At 28.8% G+C, this 13,913-nt stretch overlaps 1 protein-coding gene across 3 annotated transcripts in view; it reads left to right on the forward strand.

Annotated features, from left to right (window-relative positions):
* Positions 1–13,913, forward strand: part of LOC117173178 (glutathione hydrolase 1 proenzyme-like) — a 138,535-nt gene that overhangs the window by 5,611 nt on the left and 119,011 nt on the right. For all 3 annotated transcript variants that reach the window (XM_033361597.1, XM_033361596.1, XM_033361600.1), the window contains exon 2: positions 12,778–12,937. In XM_033361597.1, coding sequence (XP_033217488.1) covers positions 12,806–12,937 — 132 coding nt within the window. In that variant the 5' untranslated portion in view covers positions 12,778–12,805. The remainder of the gene's footprint in view (positions 1–12,777; positions 12,938–13,913) is intronic.

A 13,913-nucleotide genomic window follows, 5' to 3' on the forward strand; every position in this document is an offset into this window, starting at 1 on the left:
TTCATTGGCACCGTCGGAAAGAGGAGATCTTAAGCAATAAAAATATATGTGTCTCAGTTTTTTCTAGTGTCGAATAGTCTTAGTTATTGGCCGTTGAAAAGCGGTGTCCCGGTAGTGGCGTTTTGGCCGTTTAAGGGTTAAACGCTTCCTTTTATATTTTGACATTGTCGACTTCTGAATAGTTTCAAACCAAAAACTTTAGAACTATGAGTCCTAATTACTTTCCTGAATTTTTTTTAATTTAACTAATTATTATAAAAATAAGGGAATTCTTTTTAATTTCTCCAGCTTATTTGAATGCTCTGCATTGTTGAAGCCAAGAAACAACCCACATATATCTGTATTCCATTCAATCAAATTTAAAATTTAACGACACTTTTTTTTTATTGAACCAAATTGTACTTAAATTTAACACCATTCAACATCTACAATTTTAACTGAAATTTACTGAAATTCAACTAAATTTTACTTAAATTTTGAATTTAACTAACATGTATTCACTTTTTGAAATGATCTAAATTGTATTCAATCTTTAAATTTAGTTTTACAAAATAATTTTTAAAATTGCACTACAATAAATCTTAAAGTACGAATAGAATTGTTTTAAAACTCATTTACTTAGTATCTAGAAAATTTCTTTTTGAAAAGAAACCAGACGAGAAATTAATGTAACTAAACTTTATTTAATTCTTAAATTCACCTAAATTTCATTTAAATGTTGAATTTAGCTAAATTTTATTTGAATTTTAACTTCAACTAAATTTTGTTTAATTTGGAATTTAAATAAATTTTATTTAATTTTTTAATTTATCTTAATTTCATTTCAATTTTAAGTTTAGTTTTTAAAAATAATTTTAGAAATTTAACTAAAATTCTAAAGTACGAAAAGAATTTTTTTACATTTATTTATTGTCTCGAAAATTTAAAATAATAATAAATAGAATATTTTTAGGCTCTCTTTAATTTGAATATAATTAGGTAAATCAGTGTTCATAACATTTTTAGCGTACAGGCCGCGCAGAACCAGCTAACCGACTCAACTATAGCAAAGATTGCTATAGTGATGGCAAAGGCGAACGCGAGAACGAGACACAGAAAATCACGTTCGGTTTGGAATTCAACAACTTTCGGTGTGCGCCCCGGCTCCACCTCCCGCTAGGAGGACGCGGTTGCCATAGGAACAATGAAAAGTTGAAGAGGGCAGCACCTCGATATAGTTGAAAATGTAGTTAGATGTATATATCGGCCGTCCCCACCACTGACCCATGCCGTACCTAGGACCTAATATCTTTGGTACTATTAAAAATCAGTGCGATTTTGAAACGATCTCCGGTTCCGGTAGGTTAGGTGAGGTTCAATGTACAACCTCCGAGTTTTACAGTACATACTTTCGCAATTGCAATTCATAATACGCATTCGTGTTTCGATAAATTTAATTACTTTATTTTCAATGTTATTTTTCACGATTTAAACCAAAAATACGCATCCTACACTGAAAAAAATGGTTCTTGAATCAAGTAAATGTTACTTGATTCAAGTCAATCGCAGGTTCGAATGGGGAAGATAGAATATGAGTTGGTTCAAAATAAATAAATACTTGCTACCGTACGCTTGGAACAAGCGTACATTTTCTTAATCTGAGGAAATGTATTCTTAGATAGAATATCGCATTTTATTATTCTGAAACTCTATTGTGTTACTTCATATAGAAATGCATTCAAATGCAGAACATAGTTCACCTCCAAGATATCATTTCTGATACACTTCAAGAATATATTTTTTAAACATAAGAATATAAAGTATATGATCCATAGAATGAGCCTCAACTGAATACTATTTCTCAATGAAAAAAAAAAAATTATTTTCGTAATTATTGTACGCTTAATCTCTTTGAAAAATCGCATTCCACGAGGATTTGAACCCTACCTAAACTACCTATAAACTAGTGTCCTAACCGCGCGCCCTACCGACTTCGCTATCGAAGCGAAAATTTTCGAGAGACTTTAATATACCATTTTTTATTTATAAAAATTTTAGAATTGAATTTTACTTATTTCAAAAAAGGCTCTATACTTTTGTTTTCTTAATATATTTAAAAATGTTATAAAATATCTAAAAGTAATAAACAATAAACAAAAAATCTCCATAAAATGCGCAGTTTTCAATGTATGCAACTCTTTTATTGTATATAATACTCTCTTATTTAATTTTTAATGAAAAGTAAAGTTTCTTAAACAATAATATAAAATATGTGAAAAAGCGAAGTAAGTTTCACTTATTTAACAAGGAACTTAACACCTGTTGTTTCTAAATATTTAAAACGCTTAAAAACCACTGAAAGGTAAAATTGTTTACTAAGATTTGAATATGGAATTGCTTTCCTAAAACAACAATTTAAAATATGCAAAAAAAATTGAACTTCACTTATTTTACAAAGGGCTCAATACTTTTTTCTTTAAAGATGTAATTCGCTTAAAAGCGATCTAAAGTTTATAAAAGTTAATAACTTTTGAGTTGAAAAACGGTTTAGTAACCTCAGTGACAAATAAATATTTTCTGATTTTTAAAAACCTCTCTGAAATGCAAAGTTTTCGATTTATTTAATTCTTTTATAGTACTTTTGAATTCAGTTTTAAATTTAAAATAACAATTCCAAACAAAAATAATTTAAAATATGTAAAAAAGAATTGATCAATAGTTTAAATATTACCCATTTAAAAAAGTGACCCATATTTTATATTTATTGCAAGTATAAAATACTTCGCAATTAGAAGAAAAAAGAATTCTGTAAAGAAACGTTTGGTGCAAGAACTTGCAGGTTAAAAGTGATTGCGGGTCTCACGGTGGTCGCATGGAAAATATGTATTTGCTTCCTCCTTGCATTCTCAATTCTTTTATTTGAAAAAATTCTAATTGTCAATTTTTCAATTATTCTTTCATAAAATGAAATTCATTCTTAATAAACTTGTTTAAAATGTTATTGAATTCTTTTTTCTTAAACATTTTACTTTATGAACGCATAACATTTTTTTAAATTATCAAGAAAATGTAATAATTGTATTTTTAAGCATTTTTTAAAGCTTATAACTTTATTTTACGCTGTCATATATTTATTTTTTATTGTTTACAAAAATGTTTCACGGTTAAAAAAATTCGAAATGATTTGATTTTAAGTAGATTAATACATACAAATAATCAGCGAAAAAATTATAGACGCAGTACATTTATAACCTTTTAATAATTTTAGGAATGAAGTTAATTTTGAGTCTTGCATAATTATTTCAAAATTAATAACACTTTTTTTAAATCTATTTGAAAATTTTAAATTCTTACCCACAAAAACTTACCGACGCAATAAACTTATAATTTTTTAAATTGTTTTATGAGTCATTTGATTTGTGTGTCAGCGTAAAGTTTGTAGTTTATCAAAGTTGCAAATTTCGTAAATAAAATTGATTATGTGCACCAATGTTTTAAATTTTATAAATATTATTGAATTTCAAAATAATTGTTTGTGGCGAAGAGAACCAACTTCATATCATGTCAACTTAATAAGATACTTTTGCAGTAAGAAGTAAATTAATTTAGACCAATATATTAATTTTCATAAGATGGGTGCGATATCTATCGTATCAAGTCTACAGTTTTTATATTAAAAAGATTGATGTGATTCTATTTTGATGACACAGGTATCTTCAAAGTAAATCTGACATTCGTTTCAAATAAATAATTATTTGAAGAAAAATATTCAAGAATTATTTTAAGAGAAATTACTTCTTCGCTGAATACATTCATTTTCTCGTCTCAAGAACATAAGCATTGTTTCAATCAAAATATTAGTCAAAATAAGTATATGAATTTACTTGGATCGAGAATTTTGTTGGAGTTTTAGTTACTTATCATGAGAATGTAATATTCTTAATTCAATATTTTATTCAACTTCACGCAAATAAGTTTAATGAAACAAATTAACTCAATAGTTTTTTGCTTAGAGTAAATATATTCTTGATTCAAAGAGCTGCCCTGAATCTATTATTTTCTTGATTCAAGAAAATCGGTCCCTTGTAAAAAGAAAATACTTGCTTCTTTCAAGTAAAATCAGGCAAGTAAATTAGCCTACTTGATTCAATGCAATTTTTTTTTAGTGTAGCGTAAAGTGGTTCTAAGCAAATTTGTAGATAGAATTTCGGCGAATTTGTTTGTGAACAATTTTTGTCTATTTATTATTTCATTAGCTTGTGTCGACTGTTCGAAAATTGAATTTTTTATTTTTAATGTTGCTTTTTACGAATAAAAAAAAGCTCGTCCTATCAAGAGCAATTAATTAGAAATTTGTAGATCTTATCCATGTTCACAATTCTGTTTTTTTTTAAATATATTTTTGCGTATCTTGCCTAGTTTTACCGCCAAATACTATTTTTCATTTGTTAAGAAAATCCAAAAATTTGGTATAATAATCTTAAAGCGCTTCGAAAAAGCAACATTTTTATTTATTTTTTGAATTTTTTTTACCGTATTTTGTATGGCTGAAAATGTGCACTTTCGTTTTCTTATAATTTTTCAAAACCTATAAATCTGATTTTTGTATTGTTATCGAAAAAAAATTATCAGGATGAATCATTCGACTTTCCGAGTACTACGAATAGTCGTACATCCTTGATATAAAATCTCTAAACGATATAGTCACGATTGCTCGTTCTTTGATAGCTACACGCGTGCGACAGAGACATCCGTGAGTCACTGTGAGTTAGACAGTAATGGAACGTTACACGTGTTTTCTTTAAGTTAATGATCCCAACGGAGCTGTCTTGATCTGTGCTTGCTTGGATTTGAGTCATGATCATTGGCTACGATGCGCGTCTGTACTTGATTTTTAAATACGCACGAGAACTAGAGCCAATGAGCGCTACACAGTTCAAGCATGCGCAAGTATTTTTGGATCACTGTTTGGAACATGGACATAGGAAACAAGGGACTAGGCATGCCATTGCGGGGGTGATGCAATGAGGGGGGAGGTCCGCCACCTTTTGATGTCCCGCGACAAACATGGCAGCGCCCACATGTTTATATTTTCATGCACAGTTTGTCGGCAAAAATGATCGTGCGCATAATCAAATGGCACATCGTAAGATGGCGGCTCTCCCCACGCATGGAATTCTCCCCCTCCCGTGGATTCAACCTCGCTCGCACACATTTAGGATGGCATGTCTAGTCCCATGTTTCCTATGTCCATGGTTGGGAATAATAATCGAATCAAAATTCGAAGTCGATAATAAGAATTAACGCTTCACCTTTTACCATCACTTTGCCACCCGTACCGCCGCAATACAGGGACTCTGCTTGTTATTTATAATCGAATTCTTATTTCAATTTAAGCCTCTCTGCTTCTTATTTATAATCGTATTTTTATTTCAATTTCGGAAAGCACATTTCTAAGCGTTCAAAGCATTTGTGCGAGCTATCTGGACTATTAAATATATCTACCAGAGTGCCTGCGGAGAATTTGTCAGAGTTTCATAGAGCCTTGAGAATCTTTAGCATATACTCTGAGATTTCTATCTGTAGGGTTAGTATGTTTTTATTTACAAGTTAATGTTTAAGTTATTATTTGTTATTAATATAAACATTAATATTAAGAAATATACATATGAAGAATGGAATTTGGTATAAGTTTTGTTATCAAAGTCCATTGCTGGTGTAAAATGCGATAACATTTTTTGGATATTTTGAGGTTAGGAATTGATTTTAGAATATAAGAGCGAACTGCTGTTTGCAGAATTAGACAATTTTTGCCACTTCAATATAAATCACCTATATATCTACAAAAATCTATAAAATATTTTTTGCTATGAAAAGTCACGAAAATGTACTATAAAAACTTTACGAAAGTGAAGCTTTTACTCATTTTTCTTAAAAAAAATTGTTGTGAAGAAACAGAAACTATTTTAATCAGGACTAAAATAAAAAAATAGGTTATTATGTTTTCGTCCGACATCTTTTTGATAAGTTTTTTAACTGCTAGTAGTTCGCGCTTAAATTGCAAAATGTAATATTAACCTTAAAATCTCAATAAGTTTTTACCGCATTTTATATCAGCAAAGAAGTTTTATAACAAATTCCATGCATCACAGGAATACTTATTAATGTTAATGTTTATAATGAATGCAAATAATAACTAAAACATTAACTTATAAATGAAAATACACTAATGTTACACTAACTTTACTCAATATCAGAATTATTTTCAGTTTTATGGAAGTATCGGGTCTTCATATCTGCCGACAATTTTTCGAAATACTCAATCTTTATTATATAAAAACACGATTTTGAAAACCTCCAACAACAGATACATACTATAGGGATGTACGGACACTTTCATTATCAGCCAATGATCGAGGAAAAATTCGTTTCTGACCAACTAAAAAAGGAATTCACAACAATATAGGTGAATTCTCAATCAAAAAGATCAATTTTTAAGGGAAAAGTTTTGTATTTCTAACCAAAAACACAAATTTTCAACAAAATACGGGAATTTCCAAACAAATAATTCCATTTTTAACTGAAATGATCAGGTTTCAATAAAAAATATCAAATTTTAAAATTAAATAAAATAATTCAGTTTTTAGTATATCGAAGTTAATAATCAGCCCGAAAAAATGAAATTTTCTACAAATTATTTAAAATTTATACCAAAACAGGCGAATTTGACACCAAATAGTAAAAGTTTTAACGGAAAAGAAGAATTTTCAATCAAAAACATTAAATTTCTGTTTAAAAAAATTTGTTTAACAAATAAAAGTATTTTCAACTAACTTAATTTTTAATCCAAGTACAATAATATAAAAAGTATTTAAAATAAGATAGAATTTACTTAGAATCAGGCAGTTTCTACACATTATATAGCAGAATCTCTCAGCGATTAACATTTTAGATAGTAAATTATGCAAGAAGTTTTTTTCTGACATAAAACAAAAAAAAAAAACGAATTTGGACATCTATATTAAGAATAATAAAAAACAGATTAATTTTTCACCCATAAAATAATTTTTAACCAAAAAGATGATGCAAATAAAAAAAAAATGAAATTTTATATAAAAATAAAATAATTTAGATTTTAGTTTATAAAAGTTAATATTCAATGAAAAAATGAATTTTTCTACAGATTATTAAAAATTTCAATTAAAAAAGATTAACTTGACACAAAATAGTAAAAGTTTTAACGAAAAATATGAATTCTCAATCCCAAAGAATAATTTTCTATTTAAACAAATTTTTTTAAACAAATAATAGAATTTTCAACTAAATTAATTTTCAATGAAAGAAAAATATCATAAACAGTATTTAAAATAAAATAGAATTCACTTAAAATCAAGCAGGTTCTACACATTATTTAGCAGAATCTCTCAGCGATAAATTTTTGTTTTTAGTCAATTATGCAAGACGTTTTTCCCTATATAAGACAATAAAAAATCGAATTTGGACATCTATGTTAAAAATAATTAAAAACAGATTCATTTTTTACCCATAAAATTAATTCTCTACAAAAGACGATTAGTTTTCAACCAACAATGAAATAATAAAAAATTTCCTTAAAGACATTAATTTTTAATAAATAAAAAAAATGAAGGAAATAGTTGAATCCTCAATAAACACGATAATATTTAACAACGAAAATTAATTTGCTACCAAAAAGACGAATTTTCAACTAAAAAAAGTAGTTTTCAATTACAAATATACTTTTTTATCCTAAAATTGTGCAGTTAAATATTTAGTAAGGTAGTTGAATCTTCAATCAAAAAGATCAATTTTCAAACAAATATTGGAGTTTAGTAAGAGAATTTAATTTTTAACAAAAAAATCGGAATGTGCAACTCAATAGCTTTGTTCTTAATCACAAAGATAAATTTTCAACCAAGAAGACTAATTTTGAAAAAAAAAGAATTGTCAGAACAATGGTTGAATCCTAAATCAGCAAGAAGAATGTTCAAACAAGAAGATTAATTTTCTACTAAAAATGACGAATTTTTAATAAAATCCATAAATCTTTAAACAATTAGTTAGATTGTTAACTAAAAAAGATTACACTTTAATTTTTTTTTAAATTTTACCAAAAATGTTATTTTTGAATTTTCTGTTAAAAAAAAAATTAATTTAAAAAAAAAACAGTGTTATAAAAATAATTTCAAAGGAGATCGAATACATTTCAAATTAGGCAGGTTCTATACTTCAATTCGCTGAATGGATCAGGAAGGGAATTATGTTGTTTTTAGATTAAATTTTAAGAGAACTATTTTTTCGTTATAAAAAAATTCTATGTTCAAAAGATTCATTTTTAACCAATAAGATTAATATTTTACATAAAAGACGAATTTTCAAACAATTACAATTTAGTTGAATTTTTTTCTGTCTTGACTTCATCATTCATCATTCATCATTTTAGTTGAACGACCTGCTACAAATTAATTTTTTTGGTTGAAGATTCATTATTTTTGTTAAAAATTTATCTCTTGTTAAAAATTAAAAAATTTTCTTGAAATGCATTTTTTGGTTCCATTCAGCTTTCTGCCTTGACTGAAAATTGTTTCTCGGTTGAAAACTCATCTCTTTGGGTAGAAACTTGAGTTTTTTACTGAACATGAACACAATAAAAATATATCCGTTTAGTTGAAAATTCAAGTTTTTTTTTTAAACTTGCCCTTTTGGGTTGAAGCTCAACAATTTTGTAGATATTTTTCTTTTTTCTTTGTGCATTCTAGACCTTCGCGCTCGATAATATATGGATCTTGTGCTTCGCGCTCGGTCTTTGTATATCGCCCAAAGTTGTGCACAGACTTTTTAAAATTAAAAGTTAAAATATCTACAACTGTAATTTCGTAGTTGTGAATTATCTTTCGCTTAAGCTTCCTTGTTGAGGACTTAATCATTTTGTTTAAAATTTGTCTTTTTTGTTTGAATTCGACTACTTAGTTAAATGTTAAATTAATTGAGTAAAAATGGATATTTTTTGTGCTAAAGATTCATCATTTTAGTTGAAAATTTAATTCTTTTGTTGAAAATTCTTTCATTCTGTGGTTAGAAATTAATATTTTTTGTTCAACATTTCTCTAATTTCTTTAAGGTTAAACAAACTTTCAAAACTTAAATTTTTTGGTTGAAGATTTATTATATCATTTAAAAATTTATCTCTGGTTGAAAATTCGTTAATTTTTTTAAACTGAAAATTAAACTTTTTCATTTTCAGTGTAAACGGTTTTGTTAAAAATTTGGCTTTTTAATGAAAGATTTGCATTTACAACCGAATAGTTTAAGTTTTAACCAAATAGTTAAATTCGCAACCTACAAATACAAATTTTAAACTGAATGGCCAAATTTTCAAACAAAAATGATTAATATAAATTGGTGTTAGGGTTTTGGCCAGATGAAATAATAATCAAAGGTAGGTCTTGTAGTAAACAAAAAAGGGCCAGTAGACAAAAAAAAAAGATTAATCTTTAACCATAAAGAGTTGCATTAAAAAAAAAGAATTCTCAATGAAAACGTAGTGGTGGATATCTTAAAACAAAAAGAAAAGATTTTCAACAAAATATTAAAATTTATAACCAGATTTTAATTTTCAACCCAGTATGTAAATTTTCAACATATTAGTAAATTTTTTAACCAAAGAGATGAATTTTTAACTAAAATTACGGATTTTTTCAACAAGAAAGACGAATTTTAATCAAATAAAGAATTGTCAGTTAGGAAATGAAAAATTTGTTCCACTTCTTAAAGTTCTAAGTCAAAAGACTATTTTTCTTTAAAACAGTTATGACATCTTTACGTTCCATTTAATTTCAGTGTAATTTTAAATATAATAATTATTAGTTTAATTTTTAAGAAAATATTTATGTTTTTCATAAACTTTAATGTGGAAAGTCCAGGGGAAAGTGGGAGACTTAACTAAGCACGATATTCGATAATTGGCAGAAATTTGCGTTCAATAATGTAAGTTTTTTCCAATTTTGTAAGGATTTATCTACTCTTGTAATCAAAATTCGAACAATAATCATATATCGCGTTATTCATTATAAAGTACTAAAAATTTTATGACATTGAACGCATAAACTAATATTGGGGAGACTTAACCAAGATTTTCAGGGAAGAGTTTACCAAATGGCAACAAGCTTATTCCATGTGTTCTTCTACCTATAAGGTCATTGATTATTATAATGCGCGTTCAAAAATTTTGCTAAATTGATGTATAAAAATTGCGGTATGAAAATGCAAAGTTATTTATTTAAAGAATATGATTATCATCAACGTGAGTTAGAACATTGTAATAAATGCTATTCATTAATAATAGGTTCAAATTAATTTTTAATAATAAAAAGCTCATTTGGAATAAAATAGTTCAATTTCATATTATACCAAAAAACATAAAATTCGTTGAAATCCTATTATAAAAGATTAATTACAGTTTCAGATAAAGAACTCATCCCTTGGTGTCTTCTATTATTTTATAATAATATTTTGTAACATTCATTAAATATGTATAACATAGGAAACATAGGCTTTAGATTTATTCTTTTTCATAAAAAGATAAATAGGCGCAAGCCGTGGCACGCGCAAGACTGCTATTACAATTTAAAATATCTAATAGATTGATTCTTTCAAAAGTTATCGGGCTCCCAGACAGTATACATACATACATACATACATACATGCATACATACATACATACATACATACATACATACATATACACATACATACATACATACATACATACATACATACACGATATATATACATTTACGAATATTTATTCATAAAGACCTTTTTTCGGGTTTAGAGGGACCCAAAACGTGGATATTTGCCAAAAACCCTTGGGGGTGGAAGGGGGGGGGGGTTACAATTTTACACACATCTAATACCTTCTCTTATGAGAATGTAATACTCAGAAACTTGTCGAATATGAATAATTCATTCAGAAAAAGTTCAAAAAAATACGAACTCATTATAGTCCGCTTCGCTTTTGTTTGTTCACGTCTGAGTGACAACCGCAGATCCCGTGTATCCCGCGCAGCTCCTGTTAAGCTGGTCTACAATCGTCGCAAACAGACCTTGCAGCACCTCAAGTAAGCAAGCACCGCGCCGCAAGTAACCGAGAGCGAAAAGTTGGTTCAACTCAACTTTTCGCGCCGCAACCGTCTCGCGTGATCTCCCATTGAATGTCAGAGGACCAATCAAAGCATTTCATCACATAACCTCGTACAACTACACGTTTGTGGCATCGTCGACACTGAGTTTGAGTGATTTTGTTTTGCATTTGTCTGGATTTTTTTTGTTGGTTCGGGGTGTTATGTGAGAAACATTTAAAAGCATTTAAAATTAAAGAAAAAAACTGCAAAAGAGCAAATTGCGGGTCAGAGGGATCCATTGTAGAGGCGAAAAATATTTGACTGTCAATGCACGACGAGAAAATAGTTCATTTGATAGTAAGCTATGATTTCCTGTCGCAATAGCGCCACTCGCGACCACTGTAGACGGCTATTCCTTGCGTTACGAAGCCGCATCGCATCGCTGAGTCTTGCGGCGCCGCAACGAGCTATTTGCCGCGATTGTAGACCAGGCTTTACACCTACCTGCGGCGCCGCATTAATTCTAGGAAGGGATATAGAAGGGAGGGATATTAAATGGTTTCACTGTAAAAATATGCTTATTGTTAAAGAATGGTCTGAAAAAATATTGTAAAGATGTTCAGTTTGTCAAGTAGCGGGATTAAATAAAGGTTGCGATGTAGTGACAGTTTTCGATCTACTAGTCTGATCATTTTTTAAAAACTTTATTTGACTTCGATCTTTAGCCCGGCGATACCAAATAATTTTTGTTTAAACTACCAGACTTGCAGATCGAAAACCGTCACTATATCAAAAACCGAAAATATTTTGTAAATGTTTTTGAGATGGTTAATTTTGCTTGTTAATATTTTATTGATCTTGCATAGTTTATCCGGAAAATTGAGTTTTTATATTCAATAATAGTTTTCCTGTTTGAAACAAAAACTCTTCTCCTTAGAAAAAAAATAGTTTCGAGCCAATTTGTGGATCTTTTTGAGATAAAAGATTTTTCTTCTTAACAATTTGATAATATATCGTATAGTTTTGCTGATGGAAAATGTAATTTTTGATTTTTCAACAAGAATTTTCAATGGATAAAGTCAAAACGTTTGGTTCTGATAATTCCTTGGAAAGTTATTTTGTTCACAGACGAAAACGACGATGACGACAGACAGCCAACAAGAAAAATCCATTTTTGCGCAATCAGTGAGTCAGACAATGACAAGGTTTGATGAAATCGGTGAAAGTAAATTTTCATATAAAACCAATACCTTCTCATTCAGGAAGGAATCTAAAAAGCTATAGATATACTTCGAGTTCCATAATTATGATTTGTTAGCTTTTTATCATAATTTCCGTTTTAGCATCTGTAAGATATTGAAAGTAGGTAAAACGAACTTTTGTAAATACCAGAGCATTGCTGGGAGCAACTGCTATCCAAAAATGGCCCCGGCTCCCAGTAAAACTGTGGTAAATCACATCCATGGTCACGTCTCACGACCGTGAGATGGGTGATGTATGCATGTATACATATGATAAAATGAGAGTGAAAATATTATCGTGCGTACAAAACATTGGAGCGGTTCAGTGCAGGTGGAAAGTCTTTAAAATATAAATAATAATTATTTGAATTGCCACAATTTTAAGTAAGAGCGATATATATTTTTTTCTTGACTAGCGAAAAAAAGGTTTCTCGGGCGCTCATCATGGCTAGTGGCATGATTTTGCTGATTGTAATTATCGTCACCGCTGTAGTCTGCGTTCGCAGAAGCAATGGAAGTAGTTCAGCATGGGAAAATAAGGTCACGAGTGAGTCACTTCTTGGAAATTACGAACAGGTATGTATATTTTATGTAGCTTACTTTTTTAAAAGAGGAAAAAAGTAGTTTTTATTACAAAATGAAAAATTCAGATAACTATTTAATTAATGTTTAAAAAAATCTACATGTAAGCTAAAATAAAATTTTTAGATGTGTAAACAAGGGAATAAGTGTTATGGGCCGTTCAAAAATTACGTCACATTTTTTTTGAAAACTTGTTCCATCCCTCCCCTTTTTTATCAAAAATAATTACACAACCCAGTAGGCACTATTATGCAACTGTGACATAACAGTTCTAGAACAGGAAAGTACAAGTTATAGAAGAGGTTAAGAACATAGTTATATCATAGTCCGAGTAATGTCGTTCAGAAATGGATGTGACAGTTCTCTAATGCAGTTACAGAACCATGTTCTGTCAGAGATCAGTAAGAATACTGGAACAGCTTTATGTATGAGAAAAAAATTAGAACAATTTAAGAACAGTGTGACAGAGCAACCATGTGTTCTGTAATGTGACGTAACACATATGTAACAGTGTTACCCTACCGAAAAGAATCTTTGAGTATATACTAAAAATTCTTTAGGTCAAAGAATCTCAGAGAAATCATAAATAACAAGCAGAGAGGCTATCTCAATAGAGTAGCCGACACTCAAGGGTCCTTTGTTAAGCTTTCGGATTAAAATTTAGAAGTAGATTTTTTTAAATTTCATAGTTAACAGCCTAAAACATGATAATTCGGAATCTATGGGTTTCGATGACTTCAGATATCTAACTTTTTTTTTAATGCTTAAAATTGGAATTTAATAGAACGTTTCTCGAAAATGGAATGAGATACGCCAAAAAAGACAACATTTTTGAATTCACCTAGAAAATTGTATATCAATATATAAGTTATAATTATAAATAAGTATAATGAGAAAATTCTTCAATTAAAAAAAGTGTTAATAATTTGAAGAGAAATTTAAAAAGGGACAGCGGATTAGCCACGACCAA

The sequence above is a fragment of the Belonocnema kinseyi genome, chromosome 5, assembly GCF_010883055.1.
Source record: "Belonocnema kinseyi isolate 2016_QV_RU_SX_M_011 chromosome 5, B_treatae_v1, whole genome shotgun sequence".
NCBI classification, from domain to species: Eukaryota; Metazoa; Arthropoda; class Insecta; order Hymenoptera; family Cynipidae; genus Belonocnema; species Belonocnema kinseyi.